Source organism: Onychostoma macrolepis, chromosome 02 (assembly GCF_012432095.1).
Source record: "Onychostoma macrolepis isolate SWU-2019 chromosome 02, ASM1243209v1, whole genome shotgun sequence".
NCBI classification, from domain to species: Eukaryota; Metazoa; Chordata; class Actinopteri; order Cypriniformes; family Cyprinidae; genus Onychostoma; species Onychostoma macrolepis.
In genome coordinates, this window is record NC_081156.1 from 5,984,879 (window position 1) to 6,002,976 (window position 18,098).

Sequence of the window (18,098 nt, forward strand, 5' to 3'; positions counted from 1 at the left end):
TACATGGACAACTGGGGACAAAAAATGCAGTTAATTGCCAAAAAGAATGTCATTTAAAAAAAGCCCTTTAAAAAAAAATAGGCTCAATTAAAAAAAGAAAAAAAAAAAGTGGTTCTAGACAATTACATGAAATGCAATATTTTCTAACCAATATCATAAATCTATGATCATTTTCTATCATGCCGCTGCAAAATGAACCAATCCAGAAACTCCCTTAAAAATTGCCCTTTTCCACCGTCGCGTCTCACTACTCCACATTCAGACCTGCTGCTCGATAGTGTGGCCCACAGATGACAAAGCTCAGCAGGGCTGGCGAACCGCCAACATTAGACTGGCAGCACATTACGTCACACGGGCCCTGGGAGACGGCTGATTGGCTCCAAAGAGCCAAGACAAATTAGGCAGCTGTGCGAGAGAGCAGGGAGAGGGCTCTTTGTTGGGCTGAGCGCACGCTGGGGCCGGCATCTCACATCTCGCTCTGTGACTCCCAATAGCTGCAGGGTAATGATCAGCTCGGGGAGAACCTCGCAGAGAGCCACATATGAAAAGCAAACAGCCTTTGTGAATGAAGAGCAGGCCTCAGGATTTACATTTATCCCCATAACGCTGGGTTATTTAAGGTGTAAACAATATCGCTGTAGCACTGTGCCATTAAATGCAGCTCAAACATGACATTTTTTTATTGATTAAACATACACACAAAGTAGGACAACATAAATGGTAATTTATGCCAGTAATGTTTCATATTTATTTCACCTACACCTACATAGGGATTAGTGGTCGACCGATATGGGTTTTTTGACAGCCGATATCTTGGAAAGCAGGGTGTTATCTTTCATTGCGTATACATTTGGCCGGTGTTTTGCAAATCTTCCCACACCGTGACGTAGACATGTGGGGGCGTGTCTGAATGAGCCGTTTTAGGAGGGCGTGGTCGAGTCTTAACTTTTATAAAGAATATCTCTTTGGTTTTTAGACTTTAGTCTTTGCAACTTCAGGGATCTTATCTATGCACAAACAGCTTGTAACACTCCAAAGAGAAAGGAAAACTTGAAATCGCATCATATGACCCCTTTAAAAAGGATTAAACACTGTAACCAACAGGGCACTCAGTATTCTGGGAAGTTTGTGAGCATTGGGAATCTATTTTTTTTTTTTTCAAATAAATCCAAGGTAACACTCATTTTACATACAGCACACAGTGAAAATGACATGAATATGTAACAGTGGGCAAATGCATAAAGCGCAGCATAATTAAAAATATCACGCATCTCCAGTAAAGCTGAACTCTCCTACTGTCCGCATTCAATTCGCACAGATCGACCGTCACGCAGAGCACACGCGATCATGCAGGATACAAATGCACTATCCATATTAGACAGAACTGTTAACGACGACCGTGAACAAGAGGGAGAATGTGAGCGCTGTGAGCTCAGGTGCTGCCGTTCTCAGCGCCGTCAAAATAAAAGTCTCGAACGCATCGGCCAAACAGAAAAACTTATCGGCCAATGCGGATATTTGAAAAATGCCAAATATCGGCCGATATATCGGCCACTAATAAGGATCATGTGACTCTCAAGACTGTAGTAATGATGCTGAAAATTCAGCTTTAATAAAATACATCTGAAAAAATATGATAGAAAACAGTTATTTGCTAATTTAAATTAGAATAGTATTTCACAATATTACTGTTTTTAATGTATTTTGATCAAATTAATGCAGACTTGGTGAGCAAAAGAGACTCATCATTAAATCATTATTAAAAATCATATTTATTACAAATGTTTGACTGCTATATACAACATATAGCTTTTACAGTCCTTTAAATATACAATTTATAACATAGTCAACCAGCACGTATCATCACAAAATAAAAGGTAAATGTCAGTATACATTTTACACCATGCAAAAGTTTGGCTGTTTGACTGTTGACATACTTTTATTCAGCACGGATGCATTAAATTAAAGTGACAATAAAAATTTGTTTGAAATTATTATAAATATTTAAAATAATGCAGTTAATTAAATCATTTCCATTTAACCTAAACGCTGCTATTTTGAACTTTTTATTTATCAAAAAATCCTGAGAAAAAAAATTAATCACGGTTTTCACAAAAATATGAAGCAGTACAACTGTTTTCAACACTGATAATAATAATAATAAATGTTTCTTGAGCAGCAAATCAGCATATTATAATGATTTCTGAAGGATCATGTGACACTGAAGACTAATGATGCTGAAAATTCAGCTTTGATCACAGAAATAAATTACATTTGAAAATATATGTATTTCAGAGACTATTTTAAATGTATTTTTACTGTAATTTTACTGTATTTTTGATCAAATAAATGCAGCCTTGGTTAGCATGAGACTTCTTTAAAAACATTTAAAAATCCTACCAATCATAAATTTGTGAAGAGCGGTATACTACTAATACTAACAGAAGTAAACTACAATCATATCATAGCTTTAGGAGACACTGAACCGTCGCAATATGCTTTAAATTAAAGTATGTGGGACAAATAAGCATTGCCATTTGCTGAGATGGCGCAGAGGGTCACTTTAGGACAAATCCTGTATTTGCTTCACATGAGTCTGTCTCCAGGATATTAAGCAAAAACACACACATACTAGAGCGCTGCATGCAATTTTCAACTGGAATGATCTGTATTCAAACAGTCTCTGCCTGAAATCTCATCCAGATGAGGATGATTCAAGCAGTGACGTCAGATATCAGCGCCCCGCTGCCTGTAACAGGCCTACCGTTCAGAAGAGCCCTTACAAACACCATCACAGAGAGCGCAAACGCACACACGCGCGCGCATACTTTGGCTCACGTAACACTTTCCTCTCTCTAACAATGGCCAATACCATCCGATCTATTTCACAGGGGCCGGCCGAGAAGAAAAAAACAGTTGTGAGAGAAGCCCCTTTTAGCTGAGCTCATTTAAACATTACGCTACATCACAGCTGATATCACACGACAGCCCCGCTCGCCTCAGCCAATCAGCTTACCTCTCTGGGCCCCTGTGCCTCCCTGATTGGCTGGCAGCCCCACTCTTGTCGTCACAGTCGTGGCCATCCTCTGCAGAGGATTGTTGGAGTGGAGGGTCGTATCCGGGCGTGACCCTGAATGGCTTCAGATCCCCCTGGCCCAACAGGCTTCGACCACCACAGTAACAGAAGGCACAGAGCTGTTCGCTGTGAGGAGACGAGAGGAACGCGGTCAGCCAGTGAAACAAGATGGAATACAATACAGTTCTCTAATGGGTTTGAAGGAATGTTTCGGTTGAATGCTGAACGTTCCTTTAACCCTCAGAGATCTACTGTTGCAAAACTGCAACAATTGCAATAAAATAATACCTATTTACACTCAATGTATAACATATAAACAACATGAGTCAAAATCTGCTAAGAGGTAATAACGGAACTACAGTTTTAAAAAGTAAAAAAAAATAATAAAAAAAACAGGATATGCATTTGCAGGGGTTTCAATATAAGAGTTTTGTTATAAGAGACAATAAAACAACTTTGTGCATCACATTCCTGGATTAAAAACAAACAAAATTGATTCTCAAAAGTCAGAATTTGCAACAGTGTAACATTTTTGACCAGGCAAACATGTCAGTGCCTGAGTAACATGTAATTTAAGTCATAAAATATCCATTAAATAAGTATAATAAACTATGTAAAAAGCATTAAAATCGTCTCCAGCATGTTTTATAATTACTCAAAATTCAAACATAATTCACACTTATGCACATTATCATGTTTGTCAAAAACTTTGGTTGGCTGTCGACTGGAATAATGGAAATAAAAACATCAACGAAACACACTAATGGACATCAATCACTTCACTGAAAACTTGCATAAATCATAAAATAATTTAAATCCACGTCATTTTAATATTGATGTCTTTAAAACAATGTCTGTCAAAGAACTAACAGGCACAATAGATGGTAGTTTTATGAAAAGCAGGGGTCCAGCAAGTATACGCATTCAAAAAAAAAAGTGGTTTAATTTTCCCGTAAAAGATTATTGGTTACATTTAACTCGGTAGGAAGCGCTATTACGCACCTTCTGAAAGAGTATTGAACGTCTAGATCAAAACACAGCGAAGAAGCAGCTGAAACAAGTGGTCATATATGCAAGTAGATGCATATGTACAATAATGCAATTATTTTTTCTTTATATATTGTTTTTTTACATGAAACTTTCCCACATTCAAGTGTTGATAAAAAAGATTGCATCAAGCTAGAATAAAACAGGTTTTTTTTTTGTTTTTTTTTAAAGCAGAGACTCTGTTCTTTGTTTTGGTATACTGTTTGTTCAGATGTTCATACAACAAAATATTCTGGGGGCCATTATACTTGTGAAAATTATAAATTGTGGCTGGCAACTTAAGAAAAAAAAAAAACGCTAGTGAGGAAAGAATTAATTACCCCTTTGCAAATTTTGAACTACGCATATTAGGAGCTCACACTTTTAAATGTATGATAAACAATTCTGGCAGGAAAATACTTCAAATTTTCCTTAAACACAAGCCAAACGCTTCTCACTGTTAATTGAAACTCTGAGAAAATGTGTCCTTACTAGGGATGCATGATATTAGATTTGTCGTCGATATCCGATATGCCGATATTTTTCAAATCCTTTTGGCCAATAGCCGATACCGATATATATTTCCAATTGTTTTGAAACAACACCAAGTCTCTTCTCTGCAGAAATTATAAACAAATTGTTTTTAATTTGGGTTATTTTTGAGTAAAAACGTATTTGTTAAAACTAATAAGCATTATTAAATTTATAATTTTAATTTAATTATTTAATTAAATGTAATTAATAAAATAATATCTTAGGGGTCTTAGTGCAGTGTTTCCCATACATTAATTTATTTGTGGCGGTCCGTCACAATATCAAAACTGACTGCCACAAATAGATTTTCCAAAAAGCTTTGACTTCGTTGAATAAACATGAGCACTGCACGTTTCAAAATCGAAACCCGGTGCGGGTGTTTTTATATCACTGTATTTCTGAAGGAAACCGGCCGTCTTCAGAGAATTTTGGATGTCATTTTCATTTAATCTGGCATGTAATGTCTGATAAAGCAGCGTTTGTGAGCGGAGTGCTGCTTTGTGTACAGTGTTACCGGGGGAAACCGCTATCTCTCCCACTCTAAAAGCGTCTCCTGGTGGCAGAGAATGAATTTGCATATATATGCCGCCACAAATAGAGTCTAAGTAATGTAATGATCAACCTTTTTTCCCCACAGACAATTTTTTTAATGTTATTCACACAAACAGAGCCCATTCAGTAAATCTTTCACAAGTTATTCCAAATTCATACAAAACACAAATTCTGTCAACAATTACTCACCTTCATGTCATTCCAAACCCCTAAGAACCACACTTGGCAAAGAGAGCAGTGCAACGTAATTTCCTCATTACCTTCTCCTGGAAAGTTACCAGGACAATGCAGCGCGGCGTCCATCATCCCATTTGCTGTTCTTACAACATAAATATCCTATTACTGTTAATATAGTTGTTGCAAATAAATATGCGTTTTGTAATTACATCCTGTATATATTTCTGGACTTCTGGAAGGGCCCTTCGTGAAGGGATTCACTTGTTCTCTTTTCATTTGGAACACTCTACAAATGACATCTCCTTCCCGAAGTGCCCTTCAAGGTGCAAAAAGGCTATTTGGAATCCATCCAATAATTTTTTTTGATTTTACTGAAAATATCTACATCTGTATTTCGACAATGAATAAAAGTCTTGGATTAAAATGACATGAGGGTGTGTAAATGACAGAATTTACTTTTTCAGCGAACTGTTCCTTTAAATCCTTTGAAACTATGCAAGCCATTATTATTTTTAAAATAATTATTTTTGTAAAATATGCATAAACAGGAACATTTCATAACCTGCGGCTTTCTAAAAACACATTTAAGGAAGGAGATTGATGATATCAATTAACTGGAATATTTACATTTGTACCATATATTAGAAATGACTGAAATACACTGCAAGAGAACAAAAGCTCCAAAGAAAAAACTACTTGAGTGTAAATCTCTACATGATACACTCAAAGGAGATGAAAGCAAGAAAGTTTATACTACTAATAAGTATGTGGGAGTGTTAGAATTCACACATGCTGTGTCTTTTATTTTTGCACTCCCTGAAAATGGGAAAATTTTCAACAATTAACTGGAATAAGAGTGAGGCGACGGCTTCACGCTAACTTGTTTAAATATAGCTACACAACAGATTCAACCGTGAAAGGCAATATTATGAGTAACTCCTCCTCCACAACTTTCTAATGCAACCATCAGATCTTCATGACAGACAAAACCTCCCTCAATTTGAAAACAACAATTTTAGTCACCATAGACTGGACAAACATTCATGTGTGTTGCAATTTTGCTACGTCAAATCTTCTATCACTTATTGTAGTTGCAAAAAAATAACATTTGACCACTGCAGCGAATCCTCCAATATTTATCAGTGAGGTGTTGTGTTGTCATCACAGCTTAAGGAGGAAAACAATAAATATTGATCAGATATAAAAGGGGTCCCGACATCACTGGCCCTCATGGGCAGTACAGTCCGTCCCAAAGAGCCTTTAATCGTTCAGTCTGTTAACTGCCTTTCATGGACTGGAGTCTGGGAGAGCCGCGGCCGTGGTGAGCTGACTGTTTGGACAGGGGTTTGTGTGTTTATGTGTGTTTGTGCATGTGTGGCAGGGGAACCTTAAATTTGTAGTGTAACATCAACATTGAGGCACATTCAGCTGAGAGCATAAACAAACAGACACGATGCATGAACATGCCTACAAACCCAGTGACAAACCCAAGAAAAAGATTTCAAACTAGCAATAAAGGCTATGTACTGCTCTATACTGTATACTGCATAACGCATTTTGTTTTTAATAAAAGAAAATGTGGCGTGCATTTGCGCACTACAAATGTTTCAAACTGTTGCATGCTAAATGTGTGTCAACTGCAATTAAATGTGGTTGCAATTTTGGATTTCAATCCAAATCATCTTTTTGGCGGTCCAATCAAATGAGTTACAAAAAAGGTCTGTGTTTAAAATCTTACTCTTACCATTTCTGCTGTATATAGTATGTATACAGTGCACAGTATGCATAGAATACCTGGACTGCCAATCACATTTGCTAAAATGTGAAGTACGCAACAGCAGGATAAGCTATGCTACGCATCTGACTTGGCAATTCATTTCTATTGTGATAAGTTAACTAAGTATTTTCAGTTCTCTTTTTTCTGCATTATTTTTCTATTATTAGATGCTGGCAGTTATTATACATCTTTTCAAATAGGAAAAAAAAGAAACTAGATATGTTTTTAAGATGACAACTCTACACCACTCACTGCCATATTATTATATACTTTTGTATATTTTGTTGTATTCTTTCGTATTTTGTGTACATATAAACCCACACACACACACGTGTGGCATAAATGTCTAAATAAATTGGAAATTAAAGAGACATATCTACATAAAAATATATTTCTTATGTCTTTATATATTTACAATTTATTTAATCTGTAACTGTATACATTTTACAAATGTAATACAGTGATCTTGTAAATTTCTAATTGCACCTGTGCTCTGACCATAAAAAGCTTGACACATGCAATGCGAGGTCGTGTGAACCAGTTTATTAGTTATTTTACCAATCATTGAGATACCATTTTAGTTTTTATTAATATTTTGAATGTTTTTATTTTAGTCTAAATAGCATATATAAATTTTTATTTCAGTTTTAAAATATCATCATCTTACCTAAAATAAATTTAATTGAATAAAATAATTAAGTTAATTTTAATTGATTTCAGTTAAAGTTTATTTTATTTCAAGCAGCGTAAATGTTTTTTTGTTTTTTTTAGTTGTAGTTAACTATAATAACCCTGATGCAAACAAAATGTAGCATACTTCTGTTTAAATAATTATTGTACACAATGCTTACGGTTTCATTTAATATGCAAAAAATAGTGGTCAACTATTGAATGCAGTGTATACTACTAATAGCAGTAAGTTACTATTCTATTCTGAACAATGAACGACACAGAAATAACATGCGATTTTTAACATTTTCACCTATAGCCAATAATGTCAAAATCCTCAATATTATTCCTGTGTCAAACTATAAATGTAAGGCCAAACTGAGCGCATTGCATTGTGGGATACAATACTCTATACTGTACCTATACAGCACATTTGGGGAATGTAAACAGAAAATCTGCATACTGCACACAGGATGCGTACTGCAGCTGGCCTCACGTAGCAGCACCTTACTGATCTCTGAGAAACACAGTGAACTCTCTGAGCCACAGGGCTGCGCCACGTTAGCACTTCTTCCTGGGCTCCTGCACTGCAGTTGTCTTTACCCAGAATGCTCTTTTAGTAAGCTGAACAAGTGCCCATCCCCCATGTTAAGACAGAACGGTAGCCAACAGCAATACATGCACACATACTTCGGCACACATGTGTGCCAACAGGCATTGATCGTTTGACCTTCCATTTTGAGATTTTGGTAGAAAGGCGCAATACAGCCAAAAAGGCTTAAAACACAAAGCCATTCACAAACGTTCACACTGACACACACACACGTCCGCATGCGCACACTTCCCACGCCGGCGGTGACTCAGCCTGGCGAGAGGATGCTGCTCTGACCTGCTTTTAGCTTCTCCAGAGGCTGATGATGTTTGTGCCGCCCCCGTCTCAGGGCTCGCAGGAAGAGGGGATGACGACTGCTCTTCTTCCTCCCCCTCTGCTGAAACTGCCACGGCAGACGCGCCCGCCGTCTCCTCCTGCTGCCCTTTAGTGACTGACGAGAGACACAGAAGGAGAGATACATCCATGTTAACTACAGCTGCACCAATACAGACATTTTCAACAAAACTGATAAGATTAAACCTTAAAGTCTCCCTGTGGTGAAAATCAAGTTTTTTTATGTTGTTTATTTGTCTGTGTGGTGTTTTTAATATGCTTTTAGACAAACCATGTGCCAATCCATTAATCAACACCATTGCTGAGTATTTTCTCCTTAAAACTGTAGTTTCCCAAAGGCTGACCCAGAAATGCGGTTTGAAACAGCCCTCGGGTTGCTACGTCACAAACCAATAACCAATCACATCAAGGGATCGATTCCTATCACTAGCGTCCAATATATATACCAATACCAGCACAAAACCAAACATAAATTAGAGCAAAAAACCCTTGAAGCCGTGGTTTAATGTGAATTTAGAACCGCTAACTTGCATTATAACCCACGGCAACAGTGTAAATGCAGCCCGGAGTCAGACCCACCTCTCCTGCACACGCGTATGCTCGCGGGCGCAAATCAAGAATCACAAACGGCTGCATTCGAGTCTTGAAGGCATTTTGAGGACACAACATCGTCAAGTAAGTAACTTTAACGAATGTTACAGTATTCACTGTAGTTGTCCGCTAGTAAAAACATAGTTTTATCAGTCATTATCCATGGATCAGGAGGTGCTGGCTGGTGTGACTGAGTGGAGGCGGAGCTAATTTGCATATTCATAGATCAGCGTATAGTAAATGAGGCAAGGGTGTTATATTCAAGCTATTTTAAGGCATGAGAAAATTATTTTCACAAGAAAAAAACATTTAAATATGTCATTTTGATGATCAAAGATAAGTTTTAAGGGATAAAATATTTGACTACGGGGGACTTTAAATGCATGAGTGTTTCACCTGCTGTATTCACCTATTTAAAGATGAATTTATACACTACAGTGATTGGTGTCATTTAAAAATATTTTATATTTAGAATTTTTATGTCATTTATGTGGACTATTATATCTAAATTGAGGAAAATAAAAAAGAAATGCTGTTAAAAACAAACTTGACCATTTATTTATGCGTTACCAATCATGATTTCACTTGTACATCAGTGAGTGCTCAAACACAAACAGCATCAAAGGCCTGGATCCTTAATTGCTCTCAGATACTCTGTTGGGAGAGTTGGAGCAAGTTTAAAGTCCTTTTAGGAAAGTCAGTTCATTCAGCAGACATCTTGCTGACATTCTCAGACATGCAAACCACTTCAAAATAAAAACAAATGATCAATTTACTGACTGAAAAATGCAAGCAACTTTTCGGTTGTGTTGCTGTCGCTATGTAGGGTCAGAAAGCTCTCAGATTTCATAAAAAGTATCTTCATTTGTGTTCCGAAGATGAACGAAGGTCTTACGGGTTTGGAACAACATGAGGGTGAGTAATTAATGACAGAATTTTTATTTGTGGATGAACTATCCCTTTAACTACTATGTACTTGTGAAAAAGATTTTATAGGTACAGTGTACTACAAATGGCCAAATCAGGATATTCGTTAAATACGATGTTAAATTTTGGTTTGTTTTTCACCAAATGAAGATTTAATTTTCATTTTTGGGTAAACTATCCCTTTAAGGGTTGGTTAAGGGTCAGGGTGAAGTTTGTAATTATAGATGTTACTACATAAATGAATTACAGATGCAATGTGATTACAATGTAATGCAATGTAAAAACGTTACATGTTTAAATGTTTGTACATTTAAAAGAAAGTGGGTCTATTTATTTAATTCTTGTTGAAAATTTTAGTTGAAATGTAACAAAAACTGCTAAACCATTTTAATGCAACATTTAAACAGCATGAGGATTCCATTAAAATGAATTTCAAAAAAGCATGTTGTGACATTTAACTAGCGTTTCATGTCTGTTCATGTCCATCTTCTGAGATATATTAGTGCATTATTTTATTGCTTAACATTTTTTAAATAAACAGTTTTAAAATATGTCTATTTGTCAATTTGAAAATAAATGATTTATTAATAAACTGATTTCCTCATTTTACTTTTAAGTGGCCCTCTTTTTCATCCAACTGGCAAACAAGCACAGCTACTGTCTACCTTAAAAAGGAAAGGCAGAAATCTCAGATGACACCAAAACACTGTAATTTTCAAGTTGGTCCAGCTAATGCGTATTTTTATTGTGGAGTAAACAAACAGATTATGCATTTATCAAAACGACGACTGGTTCTTTTAACCGAAAGGTGAGATTTCCAGGTCAGTGTAAGTGTTGAACCCCTCAAAAGGAACGTCACAGCCTCGGCTAATGAGACTGACAAGCATGAATGGCCTCTGACTGCGTACCTTTGCCTCAAATGAATTTTCATCCATGAAATGTTTGTTTTTTCTGAACAGTGCTAATTGTTTCCAGGGAACCAGCCTTTCAGTTTCAGGCCAATAAGTTTTGTTTTTTAAAGATCCCAAATGACATGTGAACAACGGCTGGATTTGCACAATGTCAACAGCAGCCTGCAAAACAAAAGTGTAGAAAGACCCAGGATCTTTGGCATCGCTGTTTCGAACGCAAACAAGTAACCTTTTTGATTTATGGTGAAATAAGCAAAGCACATGTGCCGTGTGTTAATAAGAGAGAAATTGGGAAAACTGTGGCCTCGGAACGTACACAATGTGGACAATTAGAGGTGTGAGTCACCTGTGACTAAGAGCTCCTAGTGAGCTGAGATCTAGTTGTGGTCTAAAATAGACCGCATTGAAACCACAGCTGCAGTCAACCACCTCCTGTGTTCATCTCATCCACTGCAGTCTAATCGCATAGGGCTTCAATGGAACTACAACAGACACTACCAATTAGGGTCAATTTGCAAAGAAAACTAGTTACTGGTTCTTGTTAAGGAAAGCATCATTATTAGCAATGCTTATACTTATGGTTAGGGATCTGAGCAAAACATAAGTGCTTTGTATTAAACTTCAACAAGTCATCCCATAACATTTGTACCAAAGATGTAAACCGATTTCTAAAAATTGTGCGGGTTGTTGGAGAGATGTGCCACCATTTTTCGAAGCAATCAGTTATTTCCACTAGCTGGATGATAAAATGGGTGAAAAATCCCCATAGCTGAAAGAGACTGTAAAACATGCATATCGCAATGGCATGTGATATCTGAATTATTCTTTTAATAATAGGCTACTTCTAAATGTTGCGAAAAGTTATGTTTTAGGTCGATGCATATAGCAGAGAATAGACTTGGCACGCGACTGTTACTTACGTGAATTGCTTGACGTTAAAAAAGTTATTAAGTGCAATAAGTTGCAGAAAACAGCTGTTTTTAATTCATGTGAAGACTATGCAGTGTGTATATATATATATATATATATATATATATATATATATATATATATATATATATATATATATATATATATATATATATATATATATATATATATATATATATATATATATATCTCTAAATGTAAGCCTGTCTGAAAGTTAAAGCACTGTTTTTGTTTAGATTTGTGACATTGCTTGTGTAATGCTAAAACACTTCTGGTCACAGAGGTTGTAGTGATGCTTTCTTTTCCAAAAAAGAATGCGAAACATATACATTGGTTAATTTTTAAATATAATTTCAATTGATTTCACACACTTAAAGCAATATTGTATCACATATCGAATATTGCATTATTTACCAAGGTATCGCATATCACATTTTTCTTTAATATCGCACAGCCCAGAATGAGGTAAACACACTCAGAATAGCCTATAAACTGAATAGCTCCATAGAAACTAAACAGCAATGTGTTAAAAAACTAGCAATTTGCTACAAACACTCAGAACAACTTCGAGATGGTAAGAAATCCAGAAAAACACTCAGAAAAACTACATGGTAAAACAATTGAAATACCTTAGCAACTAATAGCAACATGCTAAAAAACAAAAAACAACCACAAATACCTTTGCATCTGAATAATGTTATGCTAAATACACTCAGAGCTTAGAATACCAAACAGCAATGCCCTAAAAAAACACTGTTAGCATCTGAATAGCAATATGCTAAACACTCAGCACACCCTAGAAACATAGGAACATGCTAAAAGCATCCTATAAACTGAATAGCAACATGTTAAAACACTGAGAACACCTTTGCAACTAAAAATCACTGTGCTAAAAACACTAAGAACACTATAATGTCTAAATAACAATATTACAAACACTCAAAAAAGCCTAGAAATGGTAAGAACATGCTAAATATAGTCAGAAAAGCCTGTAAACTAAATAACATGTGAACACCTTAGCAACTAAACAGCAACATGCGAAAAAACATGCTACGAAGAATACCTTAACTGAATAGTGATATGCTAAACACACTCAGACCTCAGAAAACCTTAAATAGCAATTTGTTAAAAACACTGTTAGCATCTGAATACCAATTTGCTAAACACTCAGAACACCCTAGAAATGTTCAGCAAATGAACAGCAACATGCAAAAAACACCTTAGCAACTAAACATCACTGTGCTAAAAATACTAAGAACACTATAATGTCTAAATAGCAATATCACAAACACTCAGAAAAGCCTAGAAATGGTAAAAACATGCTAAACACACTCAGAAAAGCCTATAAACTGAATAACAACATGGTAAAACACTCAGAACACCTTAGAAACTAAACAGCAATGTGCTAAAACACTATAGCCACGTACACACTGCAGTTAAATTTGGTTGTCAGTTCACCTTTTACTCCTTAATCGCGTTCTGTACACACATAATTCACTAAAATATGGGAGTGACAACCGCATTCTGCAACCGCATTAACTCCCGAAAAATACAGGTAGTGACAACCACACTTACAGAAATTCTAAGCAGCGTGTACGGAACTGAACTGAACTAGTTGTTAATGACGTATTTGAATGTGCATCAGAAATGTGTCTTCGTCTGTATGTGAGATGCAAGAAAATAATAGTGAAAGAAGACTTAACTCTAGACTAGACTAGCTCACGGTGTTGCCAGATCTTCATATCAAAAAACAAACAAAAAAACACTAAAACACAAAAAAAAAATCATTTCTCTCATATCCACGACAGACCACTTTATTAACTCCATAATCTTTATGATATAGCCTAACTGTGCGCTCACACCAGACGCGACTTGCGCGAATAAATCGCGCTATTCGCGCGTAGTTGGACGCTTGAACATTTTGAGTTTACTCGCTTCATTCGCACGTGAAATTCACTTCACAACAGACGTGAATTCGTGTCAAGGAGGGGCTTCTGCCAGGCGGCTCCAGTCTCATTACACTACACTGGTCCAATCACAAATAACTATTTTTTACTATACTATACTATGAGTGTATTTGCAATAGGACATAATTAGAATAAATGTACAAATGTTTGCCATAAGTAGCCTATTCTAGTCTTAACATAGAAATAATATGTTTATGTAACAAATAGGCTATAAATTATGATTTACTATGTTGTGCACAAAGTAACACCAAGCAAGATCCTTTTTATTCCTGTTTCTATAAAAGTACGAAGATGTATCGTACAGCTCCGGGTATCCACATACAGCGACAATGATTTTGTCCTCCATTGTTGTTTCGGATTTCTGCCTCCCATGCTACGTCGTAATCATGCCACTACTAGAGCAAGCTCCTGATTGGTTAACGTGGCGCGAATTTTTGCCTAAGTTCAGATTTTTCAACTCGCGCGATTCGCCCGAAACGCTCAATTCGTGCCGCAAGATGTCTATTCACATCTTTGCATTGACTTAACATGTAAATCACTCGCGCTTAACGCTTCATTCGCGTCTGGTGTGAACGCACCATTAGACCAAAAAACATGCCTAAAAGAACTTGAGGACATGGCAACATCGCAAGACAGAGCTCTCCAAAGCAGCCTCCCGAGCATAAACAACACAGCACGTCTATCAGGGGTAGTTTAGTTAAAATCGACTGACAAAAAGAATCTTTAGCCAAAAAAATTACACAACAAACGGCTAATTTTTTATTCACTCCCGCACGACGACAAAATGTTGCTATGGTTACAAATGCGGCAGTGAGTGCTGTTCCGTACACACATGGAACGATAATTAACGGGACTCACTCCCGCATTTAAATGCGGTTGTCACTCCTGAAACTTGCAGTGTGTATGTGGCCTATGTTAGCATCTAAACAGAAATTTATAAAACACTCTGCAAACACCCTAAGAAAGCTGTTTGTAGAGGGGTAGATTGATTTTGCACGGAATATGATTGCACATAATTTTATTGTACTTTTTGTATAATGACAATAAAGATTCTGATTCTGAAAAAACACCCTAAAAACTGAACAGAAACACGCTAAAACACTCAGAACACCTTAGTAATTGAAAAGCAATGCCCCGGCAACCATTTGCAACACTCTGGCATTGAGGCAGTGGGTTTGGCACAGGCAAACATCACTCACATTTTCTTCAGAAAAAGTAAAATTGTAGTTAGAACAGCATTTGAGAAAAAGAATGAAAAGGCTGACAGCTTCCTCCAAGAAGCAGCACTTCTTTTTAAAAAATCTTGAGTGGCTCTGGGTACTGAAGGGTCTTTCATAATTATGGTGCCATTTACTTCAGTGGTGACCTTGACACAGAGGTTATTTCAGGGTTTCAGGAGGCTAAGCAGTTACTGACAGCACCTTTAATGATGCCAGCTTGTATTATTGACTGCGGGGGGTGTTCCAGCCTCCAAGGTGAAAGTGACTTGACATTCAAAGGCAGCGTCAGCTCTCCTGCAGTGTCAAGACAATTCACCTGGTTATTACAGCTCCACGCAGGCTCCACAGAACAAATGAAGAAACTACTATGACAGTTTCAACTAATCCAACTATGAAAAATGGCCTATATTGTAAATAAATACAAAAACAGACTGTATTGTACAGTGTTACTACTTCAGGTCTTAGACAAGACGAAAAGCATGATAAATTTGCTTTCGTGGTGCTAAATGTTGTGGGTTCCTGCAGCATAGTTACCAGGGAGTAACTAAAAGTAGTGATACTTACAGGTGTAATTCAGCACTGGCAAGATGGGCTTTCAGTAAAACTTGTCTGACTATGGCATTCAGTTTTGGTAAAAGCTAGGGAAGCTTCAACACACATAATGCAATGGGCTTGATCCAATGTCAGTGAGCTGTCAGTGAGCTGGTGATAGAAAAATGCAGAAGTACGAGCTGTAGTTTTAACTAAAGCCCTGGAGCTTTCAAAAGTCTGACGGATGACGCGTTTCGCGCAGCTATTCCAGTAACAAGACTTTTTCTGGTTGCCACTTTGTGCGTCTCTCGCAGATGTGGCATTAGACAGTCCAATTCATTATATAAAAATTAGTTCACTGAAATCATAATAACCAATACAAAAAATAAATAATACTAATAATAATTCACAGATGTTTTATTTTCTTGATATAAATGTTCTGAATAATTATAATTCCCTAAAAAAAGATTAAACTTTACTTATAATTAATATTATTTTATAATAATATTTTTTTGTAATCATATAATAATATTTATAATAGAATTTTAATTTGTTATATTTCACAATATTTCACAACTGCCCCCCCCCCATCAACTAAATGCAGCCTTGGTGAGAAGAGACTTCTTTCACAAACACTTGAAAATCTTACCAACCCCAAACTTTTGAATGTTAGTGTAAATTATGGTCAGTTAAATAAACTAATATTTTTCTTGCAGTTAATAATGTCGGTTTAATTTTAATGCTTTCATAATGAGAAGCACACCTCCTCTCAACGACCCAAACTATTTGAGATGTAATTTTTGTCCACAGAAAAAAAAAAAAACATTGCCACACTAGTGAGGTGACAACACTTAAAGGGGTCATGAACTGAGAAACCAAAATTCCCTTAATCTTTTGACATATAAGAGGTCATTGTACTATAAAATCATCCTGAATGTTTCAAAACTCAAACTTTATTGTTAGTCTAAAAACAGCGTATATTGAAGCCTGTCTGCCAAAATGACAGCTTGTGGAATGTGCCACACCGCCTCCGCAGATGATGATCAACGCCTGCTTCTACATCACTGCCTGTTTAGCCCCGCCCACTGACTCATGCATGTAGTGTTTACGAGAGAGGCCTATGCAGAAACCATTCGATAAAGATGGCTCTGAAGACAACAAGATGCTGTGCAGTATCAAGCTGTGGAAAAACAGTGTTTGCATTGCCTGCCTTCTGATCCCAACATTAGGAAAGAGTAGATTAACTGTTTTTAATTAACATCCAAACCGCGTCAGTAAGAACTTGGTGCTTTGTTCACTTCATTTTACCGTGGATTTGTTTACAAACAAGGCACAATTCGACGTGGGACTTTCAGAAAGATTGAGAATAAAAGATGATGCTGTGCTGACTATATTGGATCCGACAGTAAATGTCTCAGCACACAAGTGTGAGGAACTGTTTTCATTATGTGATCACTATTGCTTTGTCTGTTACACAGATCGCTTGATATGAGTATTTATGCATTTTTAACCTAAAACACAGCAGTCCATCTGTGAAAGACGTAGGCTGTCAAACATACACAACGTTAGCCAATCATAACAGTGGGTGTTTACTTCCGAGTCTACAATCTGCCATGTCTATTCGAACGTAGCGTTCTGATGAGGGGGATCAAAAACAGGACAGAAAATGGTTTTTGATGTAATGATGCTTTTTGATGTAAAAATATTGATAACACTGTAAGTGTACCTCAGAGCACAGTACAAAATAAAAACAGAGGCAGTTCATGACCCCTATAAGAGTTAGGAGTAAGAATATAAAACAGTCATACTAATGACCTTCACAAATAACACTAATTTACAAACCCCTCTAAAGCTAAGTGGTATAAACACAACTGCAGAGCCAAAACAAGTAATTCATCTGCTTGTGAACCTGAACGTACATCATACCGTCAACAGAAAGTAGCCAACCACGAGCAGGCAAAAGGGCTGAGAAAATGAGGGCAAAATACACAAGATGAGATTTTAAAAGGCTTTCAGCGGGCATTAGCTTCCAGCGGCTGCTGCAAACCTCAATCACATGCTTTGAGAGGTGCTGGGGCGACTCCAGAGCAGAAAGGCTGTGGCTGGAGTCAAATCCTTTCAATTAGAGCTAGAGAGCGGAGCCATGTGGAGACTGGCGAAAATCTCATCAATCCTGCTCAAGGAGTGTGGACGGCCGAGCCTCTCGAAAGCTCCTCCTCGGCCGGCCGAGGTTTGAGTTAGATTGACTGCGCAGCTGGGAAAGA

At 36.9% G+C, this 18,098-nt stretch overlaps 1 protein-coding gene across 1 annotated transcript in view; it reads right to left on the minus strand.

Moving 5' to 3' along the window:
• Positions 1-18,098, minus strand: part of kmt2cb (lysine (K)-specific methyltransferase 2Cb) — a 130,796-nt gene that overhangs the window by 95,948 nt on the left and 16,750 nt on the right. Inside the window, 2 exon segments of the mRNA XM_058760987.1 lie at positions 3,017-3,202; positions 8,701-8,854. Of these exon segments, the coding sequence (XP_058616970.1) occupies positions 3,017-3,202; positions 8,701-8,854 (340 nt within the window).